The sequence below is a fragment of the Physcomitrium patens genome, chromosome 7, assembly GCF_059467195.1.
Source record: "Physcomitrium patens ecotype Gransden chromosome 7, ASM5946719v1, whole genome shotgun sequence".
Lineage (NCBI taxonomy): Eukaryota > Viridiplantae > Streptophyta > Bryopsida > Funariales > Funariaceae > Physcomitrium > Physcomitrium patens.
Window position 1 is genome coordinate 1,469,409 of NC_143416.1, and position 16,678 is coordinate 1,486,086.

Below are 16,678 nucleotides of genomic sequence, written 5' to 3' on the forward strand. Positions count from 1 at the left end.
TTAATTACATGATGATTAATCAATAATTAATATCCTTAGTTGATGTTATTTATCTAAGATCGGCAAAAGACAATGCAGCAAATGATGCTTTCTTTAGAAATAGAATCATTTTTTCTATACAAAATAATAATGTGGAGGTTATTAATGATATAATTATGGCCATATTTCCTAGAAAAGAACAAGAATATCTAAGCGTTATTGAAGTTGTCAAAAATAGTATTGATAATAATAATATTTATCTAATCAAATTCATTAAGATGCTTAATCCATATGAAATGGCTAAATTAAGGCTTTGTCTTAAGATTAAGACTTTGATGATGCTACTAAGAAATATTGCTCTTTGCTAAGGACTTTGTAATAGAATCCAATTGGTAATTAGACAACTAACGGATTGAGTTCTTGAAGGAAGAATTCTTGGAAGAAAATTTGCTAAAAACTTGGTGTTCATTCATGGATTATTTTAACTTCCACAACAAAAGAACTTCCATTTGTTTTAACGAGAAAGAAATTTCCAATCTATCTTACATTTGTAATAGCAATAAAAAAAAATTCCAATGATAATTGGTGAAGCACATTGGTTTGGATCTACAACAACCTATTTTTTCCTATAGTCAATTTTAGGTAGCACTCTCTCAATGCACTTTCTCTCATTTTTTTAAGATTATTCTTCCTAAAAACAAAAATTAAAATTCCATACTAATTATTGATTTTTTTAAATATTTAATTAAATAAATATTAATAATTAATTACTATATTTTATATAATATAATATAATATAATTTGACTTAATTTATTTATTCTTTTGTATTAGAAATATCAAGTGTGGTGCATGTTCATTTATTTAATTGTGATAGAATATTATGGTGTATTCTTCAATTTAGTAGATAAGATTTTTTTTTATTTATTTTTTATTTGAAAGTTATAATTATTTTAATAGTCGTTCTTTTACCATTTTAGTTTCTATTTGTTTATAAGCATTTACAATCAATTATATGGTCAAAGTCTCCTTCATTTTTATTGTTTTGTAAAGAATTTTTTTTTATGCTTTTTGGCAGCTTTTAATTTAAGAATTTGACATCAAATGTAGAATGTAGATATTATTTGAATTAAATATATTATAATATCTTAACAATGTTTTATTACCTTAAAAAAACAAAAAATAGAAGCCTTTATGCCTATTTAATATAAGGTCCAATACACAATTTTTAACAATATACATGTAAGAAAATATGTAACTTTGAAAAAAAAAATAAGAAGAAAAAATAACATATATATATATATATATATATATATAACTCTGATAATACCTTAAAAGTTATTTGAATACTTTATTGCTTACCAAGTAATTTTGCTAACATGCAAAATATACTCAATATAATATAAATTTCTTAAATATTTTCTCCAAACTTTAAAATTAGGTTTTATATCTTTTTAATCTTACACATTATAACAATTTTTTTCAAAACGAGTTTATTTCTTAAAACACATTATTCTAAAAATACACCAATATAAAAGTTAGCTGTTTAAATACACAAAATTAACATACAAACTTTTAGTATTTCACCACACAATAAGAACATCATATAGACTCTTATACACAAGCATTTGCAGGCTTATAATTTTTAGTACACATATTTCAAAAGCATCATTATAATAAATAAAAGATCAAAAGATGCATAAACAATTTTGGAAATGATGGGAACTTGAATTACTTGTTACCCTTACCATATTTTGTAGAAAAATTTGACTGCATATTAACCACCAATGCAACCCTAACCACTACTTATTTTATTTATAACAAACTTTAATAGAAGTTTTTTTTGGCAAAAACTCTTATAAGAAAATAACTATTATCATGGCTTTTAAAACTTTTAGGTTGACCAATTAAGCCCAAAAAAATTACCTTCCAACAATAAAACAAATTCGCCAGGTCATAATAAATTATATATTTCTAGTTGTGACGCCCATAGAGCGAGCATGTGTAGCCTCCCAATAATAGTTAGAGATGACTAAACACTTAGGGGCTTTTACCAACGACTATGGAATTCAGAACTCGATCTGGGATTGCATTGGAAAGGTCCACATGCTAGAAAGTTAGGTGGTTACGTTCAAAACGAGCACTTCCATGGACAAGTAAGAACGAACCTGGATCTAGTCAGCGGAATCTCTGACGGGTGACTTGAAAATTGATAAGAAATTAATTTCCAAGATGTTGGATCAATCCCCTGCCATAGTAAATTTCCCTTATCAATTTGCACCCATCTGCTATGCCAAGCTAATATCATAGCACAACCTCGAAAGTCACCTAAATCCATCTCTGTGCTTGCATCCAAGGATGTGGATCAATTGCTTCTCCCCGTACGTGTAAGCCCCTGCAGATTACAAGACCATGAATTGTTCATAAGTGCTATCAAAGCTTCACAAATAGAGACACTGCATGTAATTAGTATAATGCTTATGCAAGTATCTTTTTTATGAGATTTACCAGTGCAGATGAGGGCCGGTGGCAATGCCAGTCTCGCCCACGGTGCCAATGATTTGCCCTGCGTTCACCATCTCTCCTTCTCTGTGGAAATCACAACACAAACCATCCAGCTAAGGAGTCTGCAAACATGACCTTCCAGCAGGGAGACAGAGAATGTGATTCCAGCATTTCCACAGATGAGATGATTAGTGAATCAGCAAAGCTTACTTAACAAAAGAGGAATTGAGATGCATCATTATGCTTGTGACTCCGTGGCCGTGGTCAAGGCCCACACAGTTGCCATGAATTTCATAGCCGTCGCTTTCTTTGCCCACCAGCAACACTCGACCATTTGCGGGCGCTTTGACAGGATCTCCCTCCCAGGCGCCGTAGTCCACACCCCGGTGGTAGTAGCTGCGCAACCAAACACAACACATTAAAGGAAACAATTCAATGACTCGCCAAACTCAAATTAACAAATGTCACACAGAAACATGTGGATGACAACATCAGTACACAATGGGAGGGTACTTACTGGTTTGCGAATACACCATTGTAGAACCGTTGCATGCCGTAGCCCGTGGTGATCTCGCCATCGCTCGGCAGGATAAATGGTCCATTCCAAATCTGGTTCTCAGAGACAGTGGCGGTAAATGCTCCTACCTTTTCCTTCTCCATGGTGGTACCTGCTAAAACCAGCTGAGATCACCCCTCGGCATTAATCAACATCGACATAACAGACGATTTTGTAAGCTGATTGCAGATAGGACTTGCGAGCCTTACCCCGGAGCTTGGATTTGGTTTTAGAAAGCCAGATGGACTCCACCGGGTACTCTTTCTCCATCACCTCCACGCATCCTTCAAAGGTTTCGTGACGCCCATCAGCGACCTCCACCTTTAAAGTTCGCGGCCCGGGAGTAGTCAAGGGGGTCGTGGGAACCAACGCTCGCAAGATCTTGTCATCGGCTGCTGTTGGAAACACTGGAATTTCACAACCATCGTAGAAAATCTGGACCTTAGCTTCTGGCTGTGGGTCCTTTCTGTAACAGAATAAGCAACGTATCAGCAACCACGTAATGTCAAAGAAAATTCAAGTTTCAAAAACAAACTATCAGTCCTGGGAGATATGACAAACCTAAACAAGAAGCGCGCAATTCCTTCCACAACATCCCTTCGAGGCCGAATCGACACAAGAACCGCGATTGTCTCCCCCTTCGCGGGAGTCCAAGACGATAACTCCACGTCCAGAGGCCGCTTCCCCAATCCCAAGAAGTGCTCCGCCCTTTTCACAACATCCTGCGCGGCATTAGCAAAGTTTTCGAAAACCTCTGCGGGGCCTCCTTTGCCATCCAGCGGATTCCCAAAAGCCTTCCCAATGTGGGCAAACGCAGGACCACCACCAACGGGACTCCCCTTCTTCCCTAATCGCTGCAACCCATAGCTCAAACTTCGACGCCGACTCGCATACTCGAAACTCATGCCACCGCATCCTAAACCACGCTCTAACACATGTCCTGAAAACCCGTGATTCTGCGAAGTACCCAGTTCCTCACTTCTGAAACGGGCGCAAAATGCGAATGTTATCCCCATCGCATCCGAATTGTTTGAGCAGATCACACAGATTTTACGTCTATGAATTCAGAACACTAATCTTCAGTCATATCGGTGATTCATGTTGTTGAGTTATTGGAATGCCAAAGCAATTCAGCTTCACCCCAACATGGCTAAAAAAAAAAAAAAAAAAAAAAAAAATCCTCTCAACACAGTGATTACTCCCTAATCCTCTCCGCGCGAAAAACCCTCGGCCCTGGGTGAATGAAAAGGAGGATGGATTGGGTGCCTTGTCAGGTTCGACTACGGAGACCGATCCCCGTCAACGGGATTGCGTTGGACGATGTTGCTCGGAACAGCAGAAGAGAGTGTTCTATGAACGAGAACAGTGGGGTTTCGTTCGTCTGCCAAACCATCTTTCTGTGGAAGAATCTTTGAAGACAGCAAACTTGTGGGTCTCCCAGAGTTTTAGATTCCTGAACTTGGAGAGTTGTGAATCTGAAAAACGTGAGTACCCAATCGGTGGGGATAGTGTAATGTGCACGTGATGTTGTCTTCGGATTTTTCTGTGAGGCTATGAAACGGATGCAGAATTGTGTGCTATGCACAATTAGTGGACGTGGGTGGCGCGAATTTGGAGGGGGAGGTCAAGAAGGTTGTTTCTGTCGGTGCTTGACGATTGTAGGGGTTCGTCATCGCGGTCAGAGAATGGGTGGAGAGGAATTCATCATTTAGGGTTAGAGTTCTGAAGTTGCGTCTTCGGGTGGTGGATTAGTAGAGGCGGTGAAAAGAGAACTGGAATTCAGAAAATATGCGCAGTGATGGTGCATGTTGAATTGATTCAGCTGCTCCTCCAGTATCACGATTTGTGCGAGCTGCAGTGAGCGTGAAGGATTTTCTGTATCAGTCGAACGTAAAATTCATCAACCGTGAGTAGTTCCGCTCCTTACCCTTTCCAGAAGCTGAGAATAGCATGTTGATCTCGGGCGCGCGCGGGGGGTGGGGAAGGTTGGTGGGGATTGTAACAAATTCGTGTGTTTATGCGCAACGAGCCGACGACGATGAATTAGTTTGGAATTTACCAAATTAATTATGGCGGTTTCTCCATCGGTCGTCTGCAAATTCTGATTTGCGAGTTTTGTTTTTCACGAAACAAAGTAATCTGGATGGTTACGGTTTCATAGACCATCGCCATAGCTCTATCTTGTCGAACTACACAGAAAAATTGCAGTTTTTATGAAGTGCATCGGTGAGATGAGAATCGGAATATGAGAGTCTGGCTTATGGCCGGGGCGGTATGGATTGTTTGACCATCTAGGTTTTGCAGGGATCCTCGAGTGTATGTCATAGCTTGGCTTTTAATTTTTTTTCTTTGGGGGAGGCAAAAGGTCCTTTCATGCCTAGTGAAGCATTCTCTTAACCGGATCGTATATCTTTTCTTCTGAATTCAGTCAGGTTTTAATGGAAAATTCAACTCGGAGGGTACTTTTCGTTTTGGGAGCATTGCTTATTTTTCTGTCCTGTGCAATGATCCCAAGAGGTACTGTACACTTCTGCTCCTCATGGTTTTGTATCAAGATTGGTGCTTCAATCTGCAGCATATCATTTACTTAATTCCTTGGTTGTAATCATTCATTAACATCTTCAAGCTTTATTTATGTATTATTTAGTTGACTGTTTCCAAGTATCGGTTACTAACTTGGATATATTATCGGTGCAACGATTAATTTGCAGGAAGGCATAATGTGCACAAGCATGATGTACTGTATAACAGGACGAAGGCCCTTTCTCTTGTGGAATATGCATCTGCTGTACGAATATCTGAACTCTGGCTGCTAGGTTTCTTTAGCTCGAAAGCTAGAAATATACATTGGTGTCTAAAACGTAAGTTCATGGTTGCCTTCATCTATGATTAGTGGCCACAAGATATAGATTGGCATATATAGGGTTTTAAGTAGATACTTGTGGTTTCTCGTGTTGTGATGCTGGCATTGCGTTTGTTTCAATCTATATTGACCGTGGTCATTGTATGCTGGGAAACACTGCCAGGTTTACAGTGTGGATGACGTCTCACTGCTAGCTTGGAATTGTTCTAGGTGTCAGGGATTGAATAAGGTGGAGTACACCAATCAATGCTTTTGATAAGGACTCTTTGGGTTTCGTTGTCATGCTCAAATTACGACTACATATTGTTGACAGAGCATCGTATTCAACATTTTCTTAGGTGTCTTCTACGCCCATTAATCTTGAATTTTATTTCGGTCATGTCTTGAATAACCAGAGTAAAAATGTTCGTTTTGACAGGATTTCAAGATTCATTCTCTGATTGTAGATGTGCAACATTGCCTTCAGGTAATTTTAGATTGCTTTACAAAACTGATGAAAAGCTGATGTTTAAGCAAGCATGTGTTTGTTAATCTGTTCCTTTCCAACCATAATTGTCCAATTGGTAAGACAATGAGAAGCATCATAATGTCGCATGGAAGTACGCCGGCGGTGATCACCGGAAATAGAACAACTTAAGTATTCGATCAGTAAGATGATTTCTAAACATCGCAAATTCTTTTCGTGATTTGTGCAGGCATTTGTAGGAGTTGCAGAAGATTTTAATTCCATTGTGATCGCCTTTCGTGGAACTCAAAAAACGAGGTGATCGTTTTTTCACTTACCAAGTCTCAAGTTTTAGCTCAGCACTGTTACAATCTCTGACATGCTTTTATGATTGGCAGTATGCAGAACTGGGTGGAGGATTTGTATTTTAAGGAGCTCGACCTCAACTATCCCGGGATCAGTGACGCGATGGTGCGTTGAATTATCCACGTGTTCTTCATTAATTTTAAAGTATTCTAGGTTTATATACGCTGACCGAATTTGATGGAACATCTGATGGTTTGGTGATTGGTAATTGTTTTACAACCTGGAAGGTTCTTAAGAGTTGGTTCTTATGTCATTGAGTCCAGGTGCATCGAGGATTTTATGCAGCCTATCACAACACAACATTACGCGAACAGGTCGTTGCTGCAGTTCAAAGCATAAAGCAGTTGAGGAGCGACTTGGAGGTCACGATCACTGGGCATTCAATGGGAGGGGCAATGGCTGCTTTCTGTGCATTGGACCTAACGGTATGCAGAATTCTCAAAGATTATGAGACTTGTCAGTTAGCGAATCAGTGGTGTGCATGATTAAACATTTCGCCACCTTCTTGATTAATCATACAACAAACATTAGTGATTTTGGAAAGCTGACCTTTTCTTGTCATCAATGCTGTTGGTGTTGAATATCAGGTAAATTACGGTGTGAAAAACATCGAGGTTTACACTTTTGGACAACCTCGATTAGGAAATGCAGTTTTTGCTGCATTTTACATTGCGACTGTTCCACGGACAATTCGTGTGACACATGCACATGACTTGGTTGTGCATTTGCCTCCATATTACGTTCGAATGGGTGAAAAGACATACCATCACTTTCCAAACGAGGTACTTCTTTCTCTCTTGACAAATATTTGTTTTGAAGTCTCATTATCTTGCTTAGGTATAAGAAATTTGTTGTCCTTGATAGTAGTCCGTGCACCTCATCACCTGAATGAAATGGTACTGTAAACTATTGAAGACAAGACATTTACTTTTGATGTTAGAGAGTACAAAATCCTGCTTCTTTGTGGTTAGTTGATCCAGAATCTTACATTGGATAGTCTTTTCCTTTCTTTCCTTTTCTTTTCTTTTTCTCTTCGTTTGTTTCTTTTGACTTGTAACAATGAAATATATATAATTTATCTGTGTAAGTGAACTTGTGGCAGGTATGGCTTTACAAGATATCTGTAGATAGACTCCACTATGAATTCGAGCAAATATGCGACAGCTCAGGAGAAGACCCATACTGCAGCAGGTTTGTATCTGTCATGTTTTCAATTTCTTTTGTACTGATAGATGGAAAACGCCAACTATCTTTCATCTACTTATTTTGGTCTTTGAATATTGAATAATAGCGCAATTGTTACAGTATTTTAGTTACTCAAGGTTAGATCTTCTGCATGATGGTTGTCAGGTCCGTTTCAGGTAACAGCGTTGCTGATCATTTGAACTACTATGGCGTTTACTTGAGGACTGTGGACAAAGTTCTGGCCTCGATTAGCGACTCAACCAACTCTTCTACAGAATTGGGTTACTGCCGAACTGAAGTAAAGTAATTCTTGTAACCTACACTAACTTCCTTGGAGCGAATTCAGGAGTGCATTGACGTGGGATTTGAAAAAGCAGGAAAGATAAATTCTCTGCTGCAACTCTGATGGTGCAAATCAGGCTCTGTTCTCGTCCTAGTGCTGTTATATACATGTTAGCCTGGTGAGGTTAAGAAGCATTACATGATCAGGTTGAAGTGCAAGAGCTGAAATGACTACTGCCGTTCAAGGAAATAGTCGATTCTTTGCGGCTATCTTTCAAGCACTGTGCATATGTCTGAGGAAAATTGGTCGACGTTTGAAGCGATCACAGTTCACAACCTCTGCTCTCGTGATAACAAAGTTGTATTGTTCACACAATTATCTAGTGTCAGATTTTGTATGAACATTTTTGTTGTATATATATATGATTCTTAACAGTCAAGGACATATGGGAATATAGTGTGGCAACAAAGGATAGAATGATGATTTGTTTTTGGGTTTAAAGACTAGATGTGTAATAAAAAGATTTTTTTCTTCACGAACATTTTTACACAATTTGCGCCAAAATTAGAGTTAGCAATTTTATTCAAGTGTCGGTTAATTATAATGGAAAGTTGAGCAGTTTTAAGATTATCGACCATGTGTGTTCTGCGATTGTTACAATGCCACAACTCCATGTTAGTGTTTGAGGTTTTTCCACTTCACACGGCGTCTGATTGCTAATAAAAGTTGATCGAAGATCGTTACACTTTTTCTCAATCTCCCATCTCACGTGACAAAATCTTCAAGAGATTCTATAGACGACGCTCCACACCAGATTACACCGGAATACAGTATTTATTTATTCACGTGGACAACCATGATACAGTTGGTCCTGTGATTGAAAATTTCAAAAGTACTACTGAAAGAATGAAAACGTATGGTCACACCTTTGTAAGTTAGTACATTGCTGGAGATGGCAACCACTACTTCAAATAAAACTACTAACACTTGCTGTACACATCCCATTACATGAGCACCATGAAGATAAAAATATTAACAACTGAAAGTTCCTCCGAAAACTCTTCCGCCAGAAAACCCTCCAAAACCAAACTTCAACAAAACTGGTCCACTGGAGGATTGGCATCGAAGACAATTCTCCTCCACAGACCAAACCGGTTAATATCAGGTACTCTGCACGGTCAAATAGAACCCAATGTTCAGTTGTGCAAATTGACAGCATGGAATCAAGATCCTGTTAAATTGCAAAACTTAAGATTGTCGGTGTCAACAAATCCAGCTTACTAGTTCCAGCCGACAACGAAACTGTATGCCATATCCTTCTTGTCAGCTCGATAAAATCCATCGAACTTGATCTGCCAGATGCAGCTAGCGCACGGGGTAAGAGCAATGGCTCCGACCAGCTTGCGGTGACCCATCACGCCCTGCCATACCTTCACATCCTGCGTGTGGAGCTTGCAAGTAGGTCCGGCTGCGCAGTCACTGGAGTCCGACCACTCGAAGTGACAGGTCCAGCCCAAGGAGAGCATGTCGCCGTTGAATTCCCAGAACTCAGTGCCCATTGGGGCGATTGTAACGGAGGGGCGGTTGGCATTGTCAGCGACACAGGTAGTCGTAACGGGGTCTCCGATGAGGTTCACTAGCTCCACCGATGCCTGGGCGTTAACCAAGAGAGGCCCAGAAATCATGAGCGCTGCAAGCGTGACTGAAAGTAGAGCTCCCAATTTGAGGTCCATGACGATGAGTGAAAGATTCTGAGAGAGCAGTGAGCTCCTGCTGAGAAAATCAGCAACCTTCTAGTTATCTTCCGAGTCAAGAAGATGGGATCGATACAGGCGAGAACGAAAGACTCGAATACGGCAGAGGGAACGGGATCAGGACGTTTCAAGAGCTAGAAAACTGCGAGTGATTGAAATATGTTCAGGGCGATATATTATATACTAAATCCCAGGTGCACACGGTCCAGCCAGAGCAGGATCCAGATTTTTACTGCTCCGAATTCGAGAACGTGTACTAGGTGGCTGGCATCTCGAGATCATAACTTTCTGCAATCTGCCGTGAGAGCAAGCGAAGTGTTCCAAACCGGCGGTAGTGCCGTGCTTACAAAGTGGCTATTGGAGAATTTACCTCGGAAGCGGAGCAAGATTGCTTCCAGCTTGAGTCGAAGTTAGAACCTCAGTTTCAGTGTACATGTTCTTACCACTCATGGTATGACACGCATGGAAGGACGCGAATTCCATCCCGCAACGACGGCACATGTTTCTTTTTATGAGGACAAAGAGAGATGCTCCATGAGTGTGTATCCCTTCAGTGCTCCGCACATAGTACTATTACTCAAGTTTATCCAATCCATGAACAGCTCACCTCGCGAGTCTGGCAACAACGAAAAAACTAATTCTAAAAATTACGTGAAAGCGAAAAATTCAAGGCTCTGAGCACAGATTCGAGTTCATGCAGCGATCGAGTATGGGCGGCCAAACGAACCGACGGCTGGCGAAGTTATGAACCATCCACTGCAAGTAAAGAAGGTCTAGAGATTCTTAAGCTACTCTACATGGCCACGGGATTGAAGCGACTATTCCCTGTCGAGTTTAGACTGCATGAGTGACGGCTCCTCCCATGAAGTACATCGACCCCTGCAGTTCATAATGCGAGAGGCCGGCTGACTTCATGTCCGGCTCCGCTCCGCCATGAAAGTTGCACTGCTCCACCACAAGCTGGCTTTAGAATGAATCCAGGAATATTTATCCTATTTCGAATATGGTTCTTCCTGTTTGGCAAGCTCTGAATGGTCCGGAATCCACACTTCTTTCAGACAGCTCATTAAACCCACTTCTGAGTGCGTAAAAAGGGGCGTGCAGAGAGCACGGGGGCTGGGGCAATGACTCATCAATCAGGAGCTCGTGCACACGCCGAGCACCTTTCCAAGTGGCGGCAGGGAGGCTTGAAGATGAGAACCAGGCAGCAGCTCAGTAAAGCACCAGGCACGGAGAATGACGCCAGTCATTCTCTGACATCACAGGCATCTGCAAGCAACCTCGCCATTGCCAGTTTCCGCTTCTAGACGCTGCCCGCCTGACATTCTTCCCCTGTCAGCACCTCCCACTCAATACTGATAAGCAACCTGGGCTTCGGTTTCCATCTAATCACTGTATCGAATAATCTCTCGCATGGATCTCGCACCCCAACGCACCACCACTGCTGTTGTGTGCATCATGTCTGCTTGTGCTCTGCCAGCCTCCATTCAATGGCATCGCTGCGAGGTGCTGTTGTCATGAACCGGTGTGTTTCTTCGAAACCCTGGAGCTCTCAAAGCTGCTGCCCCCCATCACAACTTGGGTCTCTCACTTCCTTGCCTGGACATGAGCTGCGTATCCATATGTGTGTGTGCATGCCTGTGTGGTATATAAGGTAGTCCACCCATTTCCAATAACTTAAAAATTTTGGTATATATTCATTCAGTGTAAAAATGAAAAACAAATAAATAAATAAATAAATCCCAATGTAGAAAAATAGAAATCAAAAGGATTCCAAGTGTTTATACACAATTTGGCCCAAAAATATAATTTATATAAATATTTTAGTAGAAGATTCCCTTTGATCCATTTTAGACATATAGATTAATCTAATTCCAACTAGTGGTGGATTACAAAATCTAAAATCCAACTTTTACAAAATCAAGAAGTATAGCACATAATTATGTTGCAAAGAGAAGTGTGCACCTAATTGTGTAATTATTCTACTCCAACCAATTAACAATTTCTACCTATGTTAAAATACACCCACTCCATCCTACAACACTTTTCTGTGATAAAAAATGCCATAAACTTAACCATCCCTTGGCCTAATTCCAACCATAAAGTGTCAAAATTAATCAACAATAGGTTGCCAAACTTACAAAAATTTCCACCTTATAAGTTAGAAATGAGAAGGTGGTCAACAATGGATTAGCTACCTTAGAATACTAAAAGATTTGTTGTATTATTTGTGGCTAGGGATTTGTATTTGTTTATTTGTTTTTTGTTGTCTTCATCTTGACAAGTAATGACAAGGAGTAAGCTTGAAGCATAGATTTCAATGTTTGAGAAGTAAAAATTCATCTTAAGTTATATAGTGATGCTACTATTATACAACACACATAAAAAGACAAGGTTAGTGAATATCTTACAATTAATCTACTTAATTGATTTATTTACAAAGAACTTATAATTACTTAGCTATGTAGGACTTTATTTTTTAATCTAATAATATTTTTAATTTCTATGTTTTGTATCTATTATTCTTTTTGATTCATTGTTTTTGTGATGTTCTTTGTTATTTATGCACAAATCTACCTATAGAAATAATTAGCTTTAGTCAAATTTTTAATTCTTTTTTTAAAAAATTAATTATTTTTTAAGTTTCTTCCAAAAGCATCTATATTTATTGAGGTTTTTTTTACATTAACCTTTTTTTTACTTGTTGCTCCAAATATCTTTTTTTTATAATCTTAATTTTTTTTATTCTATATTATTTATACATAAATATTTCTTAAAAGTAATTTCATAGTTCCAAATCTTTTTAAACTTACTAGAAAGTATTAGCAAAAAACGTTTATTTTTTTGAAGAATTTGTTTCATAATCTTTAATGTGTAAATGAGGTACTAGTTTGTTAGAAAGTAATTCAATCTAATTTCACTTAGTTTTTTTTTTTTTTTTTTTTTTTATCTTGAAGGAATTCTTAAAATCTATGCATTATAAATTCAATCATTTAAAGTATGTAAAATAAAATTTAATTGATTAACTAATTAATTAATTATACATATATATATATATATATATATATATATATATTATATTTAATTATTAACTTCTACTTTATTATGCCAAATTAATAATATTAACATTATCTTTTTTAAAGTTCTAACTTTAAACCAAATATCTTTCTAATCAAATATAAAATTGGTCTTATAAGATTATTTCATTTTGGTGGAAGTAAGTATTATAATTGATATAAAGTAAGTATTATAATTGATGTAAAATAATTTTTTTTGTGCTTTACACATTGGATTCTAGTTTTTAGACAAAAAATGCTATGTATGATGTAATTTCAGAATTCAAATAAAAACAATAGTTAACTTTTTATATTCTCTAGAATTATGTAATAAAAGATTATTTTCAAGGCTATTTTTCACAATTATTTTTTTATTAAATTTTAATCTATTTTTTTTAAAACACAATCAAGCTCTTTTTTAATCTATCTAACTTAAGCTTTTTTATATCTTATTCGTACAACATAATTGTTTTATTATATCAATATTTAAGTCTTATTTTATTAAAAAAATTATATCATCAATATATTTTTTGATATCTATTAAATATCTAATTATAATGAATATAAAAATAAATAAATAATAATATAGAAGAATAATATATTTTTTATAATTGTGATTTTTAAATCCATTTTTAGTTATTTAAGATATATTATTTTAAAGAATACTAATAATTTTTTTAATCTTTTTTTCTCAGTTTTAAAAAAACTTATTCACACTTTTGGATTTTAGCAAAATATCAATATAGGTATTTTTTAATCTCTTTTATAAAATCCTTAATTCAATTCTAACCATATGTTTTATTCTATAAAGACAAAGGTTTTGCTTAATTAATCAAGAAATTGAAGATGCAATCTAATTGGTTGCTTAGCTTAAAAAAAATAAAAATTTATGAAAGATAATGATATTATTATAATTTACTCTTCTATTATGTAAATATTTAATATATAAATATATGTAAATTAATTTAGTAATTAATAAATATTTTTCTTCAAAATTTAAATTTCTTTAATATAACCAATTTCCATTTTTCAAATTGTCAAGGACATAAATCTTAAAAAATTAAAAAATAAATATTTTCTTGTGTCACTTAAAAAGACTAGAAAATCATTTAAAGATGGTATAATATTAAATTAGAATGGCTATTGCTAAAGACAAGAAGATTGGGAAGACTTGAAACAAGACTAAGGACTAGAGAGGAATTGATAAGAGTGACAAAGGCTTTATTCATGCTCCCATATATACTATCGAATTAGGAGTTATGTAGTGATATTCTATGGAACCTCCAATATGTGTTCAATTTGTTAAACATGTGTCTTAATTTGTAAGGCAATTTTTCAATATATGCGCCATATTTTAAGCTTGTACCACAAGCTATCCACATGTATAATACAAGGCCAAGTTTTTAACCTATCAATCAACTATTAACATATATAAAGTCAAATATATATCTATAAAGCTTTTAAGGAGCTTTGCCATAAGATAATATCAAATCTATCTATATTTATCTTCTACCTAACTTTTTTTATCTAAATAAATATATATGTTTGTAATATTATTCCCTCTTTAAGAAATAAGTTCCACATAGAGTAGTCATCATATATTAAAGAAGTCCAAGATGTTGTAAATTTTATTTGCCACAAATTATGATTTTTGTTCTTTTTAAAGGTGGTTGATAATGTCCTCTCAATCATTGATAATGTCCCATTCTAGGGCAAGAAGACTACCATCTTATTTGGTTGTTGTTAAGGCCTTTATGACTTTCTTCAAACAAAATATTTCTAGGACCATTAGAAGACGTTTCTATTTCCAATAAAATCACTTAATATTAAAAATTTCTTTAAAGGTCATGATATCAAACATATTGTATCTGTAATAAGATATAGATAAGATATTTATATTATTGGCATATAGAAATAGATATTTAGAACCATGTTTGAGAAGATATAGAAGTTTTTAGAATTGGCGTTAGATTAGTGGACTAGATAGGATCCACCATGGAACATTTTAGAAAGAATTTAGGATAGTTATCTAAGTGAGGTCCACCATAGAACCTTCTAAAAAGACTTAGGATGGTTATCTAAGTGGAACCTACTATAGAACCTTCTACAAGGAGATTAAGGCAATTATCTAAGTGGGGTCCATCATCTAGGAACATTCTAAAAATTCTAGGGTGGTAGAACAAAGTATAAATAGGAGTGTCACGGCCTTTTGGAGCATCTAATCAGGTATGGCTTCACATCCTTTCTCTTAATATAATTGGATTTTATATCTTTCTGTTTTATTTTGTTTTGTTCTAATTCCAATTACTTAGTTTTTTCTTCTATATTTCATTCTAATCAATTTTGTTCAGTTTAGTTCTACTCCAGTTTGTCCTATCTTGTGATGAGGTTTTATGTTGCTGTAAATTAGAAGGGTCTTAGATACTTGAAATAGATCGGTATCATACTGTAATTATTTATAGTATGTAAAAATTAATTAGGACATATAATATATTCATAAATCTTGGTATATGTTAGAATGGTTAATAGGTTAATTTAAAGAGGGTGGATAAAAGAAAACTTTATTTTAAATTTTATCTATTTTTGATTATATCATTTAAAAAAATTATAGGACCTAAATATTTAGTATGAAGCCTTGAGAGGAAATTAGAGCCTAAAGATAAAAATCTTAACTAATAGAAGGTTTATTAGAAGGGATGAAAGCAAGGCATGGTTAGATGAAGGTAAGAAATGCAGATCTTCATTCCTATTGGTCAAAGGCCATGCCCAATGGGCTTCAAGGAGGCTGCTCGAGGCCTTATTAGGGAGTAGGGTTTTTTTTTCAAGTCATTTGAACTTTGGAGGCTAGGATCAGCAAGTTTAGGTTTTTGGGTACAGATTGGATGCAAATTTTGTGTGATTTGGAGTTTTTATGAAGGAATTATTGGCACTCAAAGTTAAGGTATTAATTTCATACCTACTGTCACTCTTTGGGGCATAACGTACAATTATAGATAGCAACGAAGGATCGACGATTGGGGTTGAAAAGAGCATTTTTTTACTATACTTTTTATATATTATTTGATGAATTTGAAGTTTGGATGAAGAAGTTATAGAGACTTAAAGCCAGCACATCCAAATCAAAGGTAATAAGTAAGTGATTTTGTTCATAGTAATGGTTAGAGCCATATCTTGAGTTTCTGGACAAATTTTTAGCTCAAATATTTTAAAAAAAGGTAGATTATTGTATTGAAAAGCTATATATATAAATTTTGTGGCATTTAAGTACTTAATTTGTGAGTAATGAAGAAAATTACATGGAGGTGTATAAAAACTAGAAGTTGAAGCTATTTTTAGGATTTTGGTAATATCTTAAGATCCGTAATGAATTTATGGTTGAAATTTGTTGTGATAGTTTTTAAAAATACATCAATACTTAATATAAAATTTGAGTGTGTTTGAACAATCCAATTAGAAGATATGAGTTGTTGAAGTTTGGGAATAATATCCTGTAAGGATATTTAAAGATTTATAGGTTTTATCATATTTTGGATGTTTTTAGGAACTTAAGTCTTATATATTTGGTGTAATAGCACCTTTATATATAAACTTGGTCTTTCTTATCTCAAGACTTGATTAAGCAATTAGTAGAAGTTAAAAGCGTAGTGCTTTCTTGAGGCAAACTCTCTCTACTCTGACACCGAGAGGT

At 35.9% G+C, this 16,678-nt stretch overlaps 3 protein-coding genes across 4 annotated transcripts; 1 reads left to right on the top strand and 2 right to left on the bottom strand.

The window, feature by feature from the left end:
• Positions 1 to 1,922: 1,922 nt before the first annotated feature.
• LOC112284793 (uncharacterized) lies at positions 1,923 to 4,263 on the bottom strand. The gene is made up of 6 exons (XM_024525031.3): positions 3,600 to 4,263; positions 3,248 to 3,504; positions 3,000 to 3,150; positions 2,693 to 2,878; positions 2,486 to 2,566; positions 1,923 to 2,372 (listed from the first exon to the last, which is right to left on the bottom strand). The coding sequence occupies exons 1-6, from the start codon at positions 4,052 to 4,054 to the stop codon at positions 2,306 to 2,308; spliced, it is 1,197 nt and encodes a 398-aa protein (XP_024380799.1). The 5' UTR covers positions 4,055 to 4,263; the 3' UTR covers positions 1,923 to 2,305.
• A 148-nt stretch (positions 4,264 to 4,411) lies between these two features.
• On the top strand, positions 4,412 to 8,715 carry LOC112284794 (lipase). Of its 2 annotated transcripts, none has more exons than XM_024525033.3 (11): positions 4,412 to 4,522; positions 5,467 to 5,555; positions 5,750 to 5,826; positions 6,065 to 6,130; positions 6,320 to 6,367; positions 6,597 to 6,664; positions 6,745 to 6,817; positions 6,976 to 7,137; positions 7,300 to 7,494; positions 7,815 to 7,903; positions 8,063 to 8,715. In XM_024525033.3, the coding sequence occupies exons 2-11, from the start codon at positions 5,477 to 5,479 to the stop codon at positions 8,202 to 8,204; spliced, it is 999 nt and encodes a 332-aa protein (XP_024380801.1). In that variant the 5' UTR covers positions 4,412 to 4,522; positions 5,467 to 5,476; the 3' UTR covers positions 8,205 to 8,715. The 2 variants fall into 2 exon arrangements, with proteins under 2 accessions (XP_024380801.1, XP_024380800.1); XM_024525032.3 differs by having other exon boundaries at positions 4,474 to 4,944.
• Positions 8,716 to 8,995: 280 nt separating this feature from the next.
• LOC112284795 (uncharacterized) lies at positions 8,996 to 10,347 on the bottom strand. Its single transcript, XM_024525034.3, has 2 exons — positions 9,462 to 10,347; positions 8,996 to 9,350 (listed from the first exon to the last, which is right to left on the bottom strand). Coding segments are annotated over exons 1-2 (453 nt in total). The 5' UTR covers positions 9,914 to 10,347; the 3' UTR covers positions 8,996 to 9,349.
• Positions 10,348 to 16,678: the final 6,331 nt, after the last annotated feature.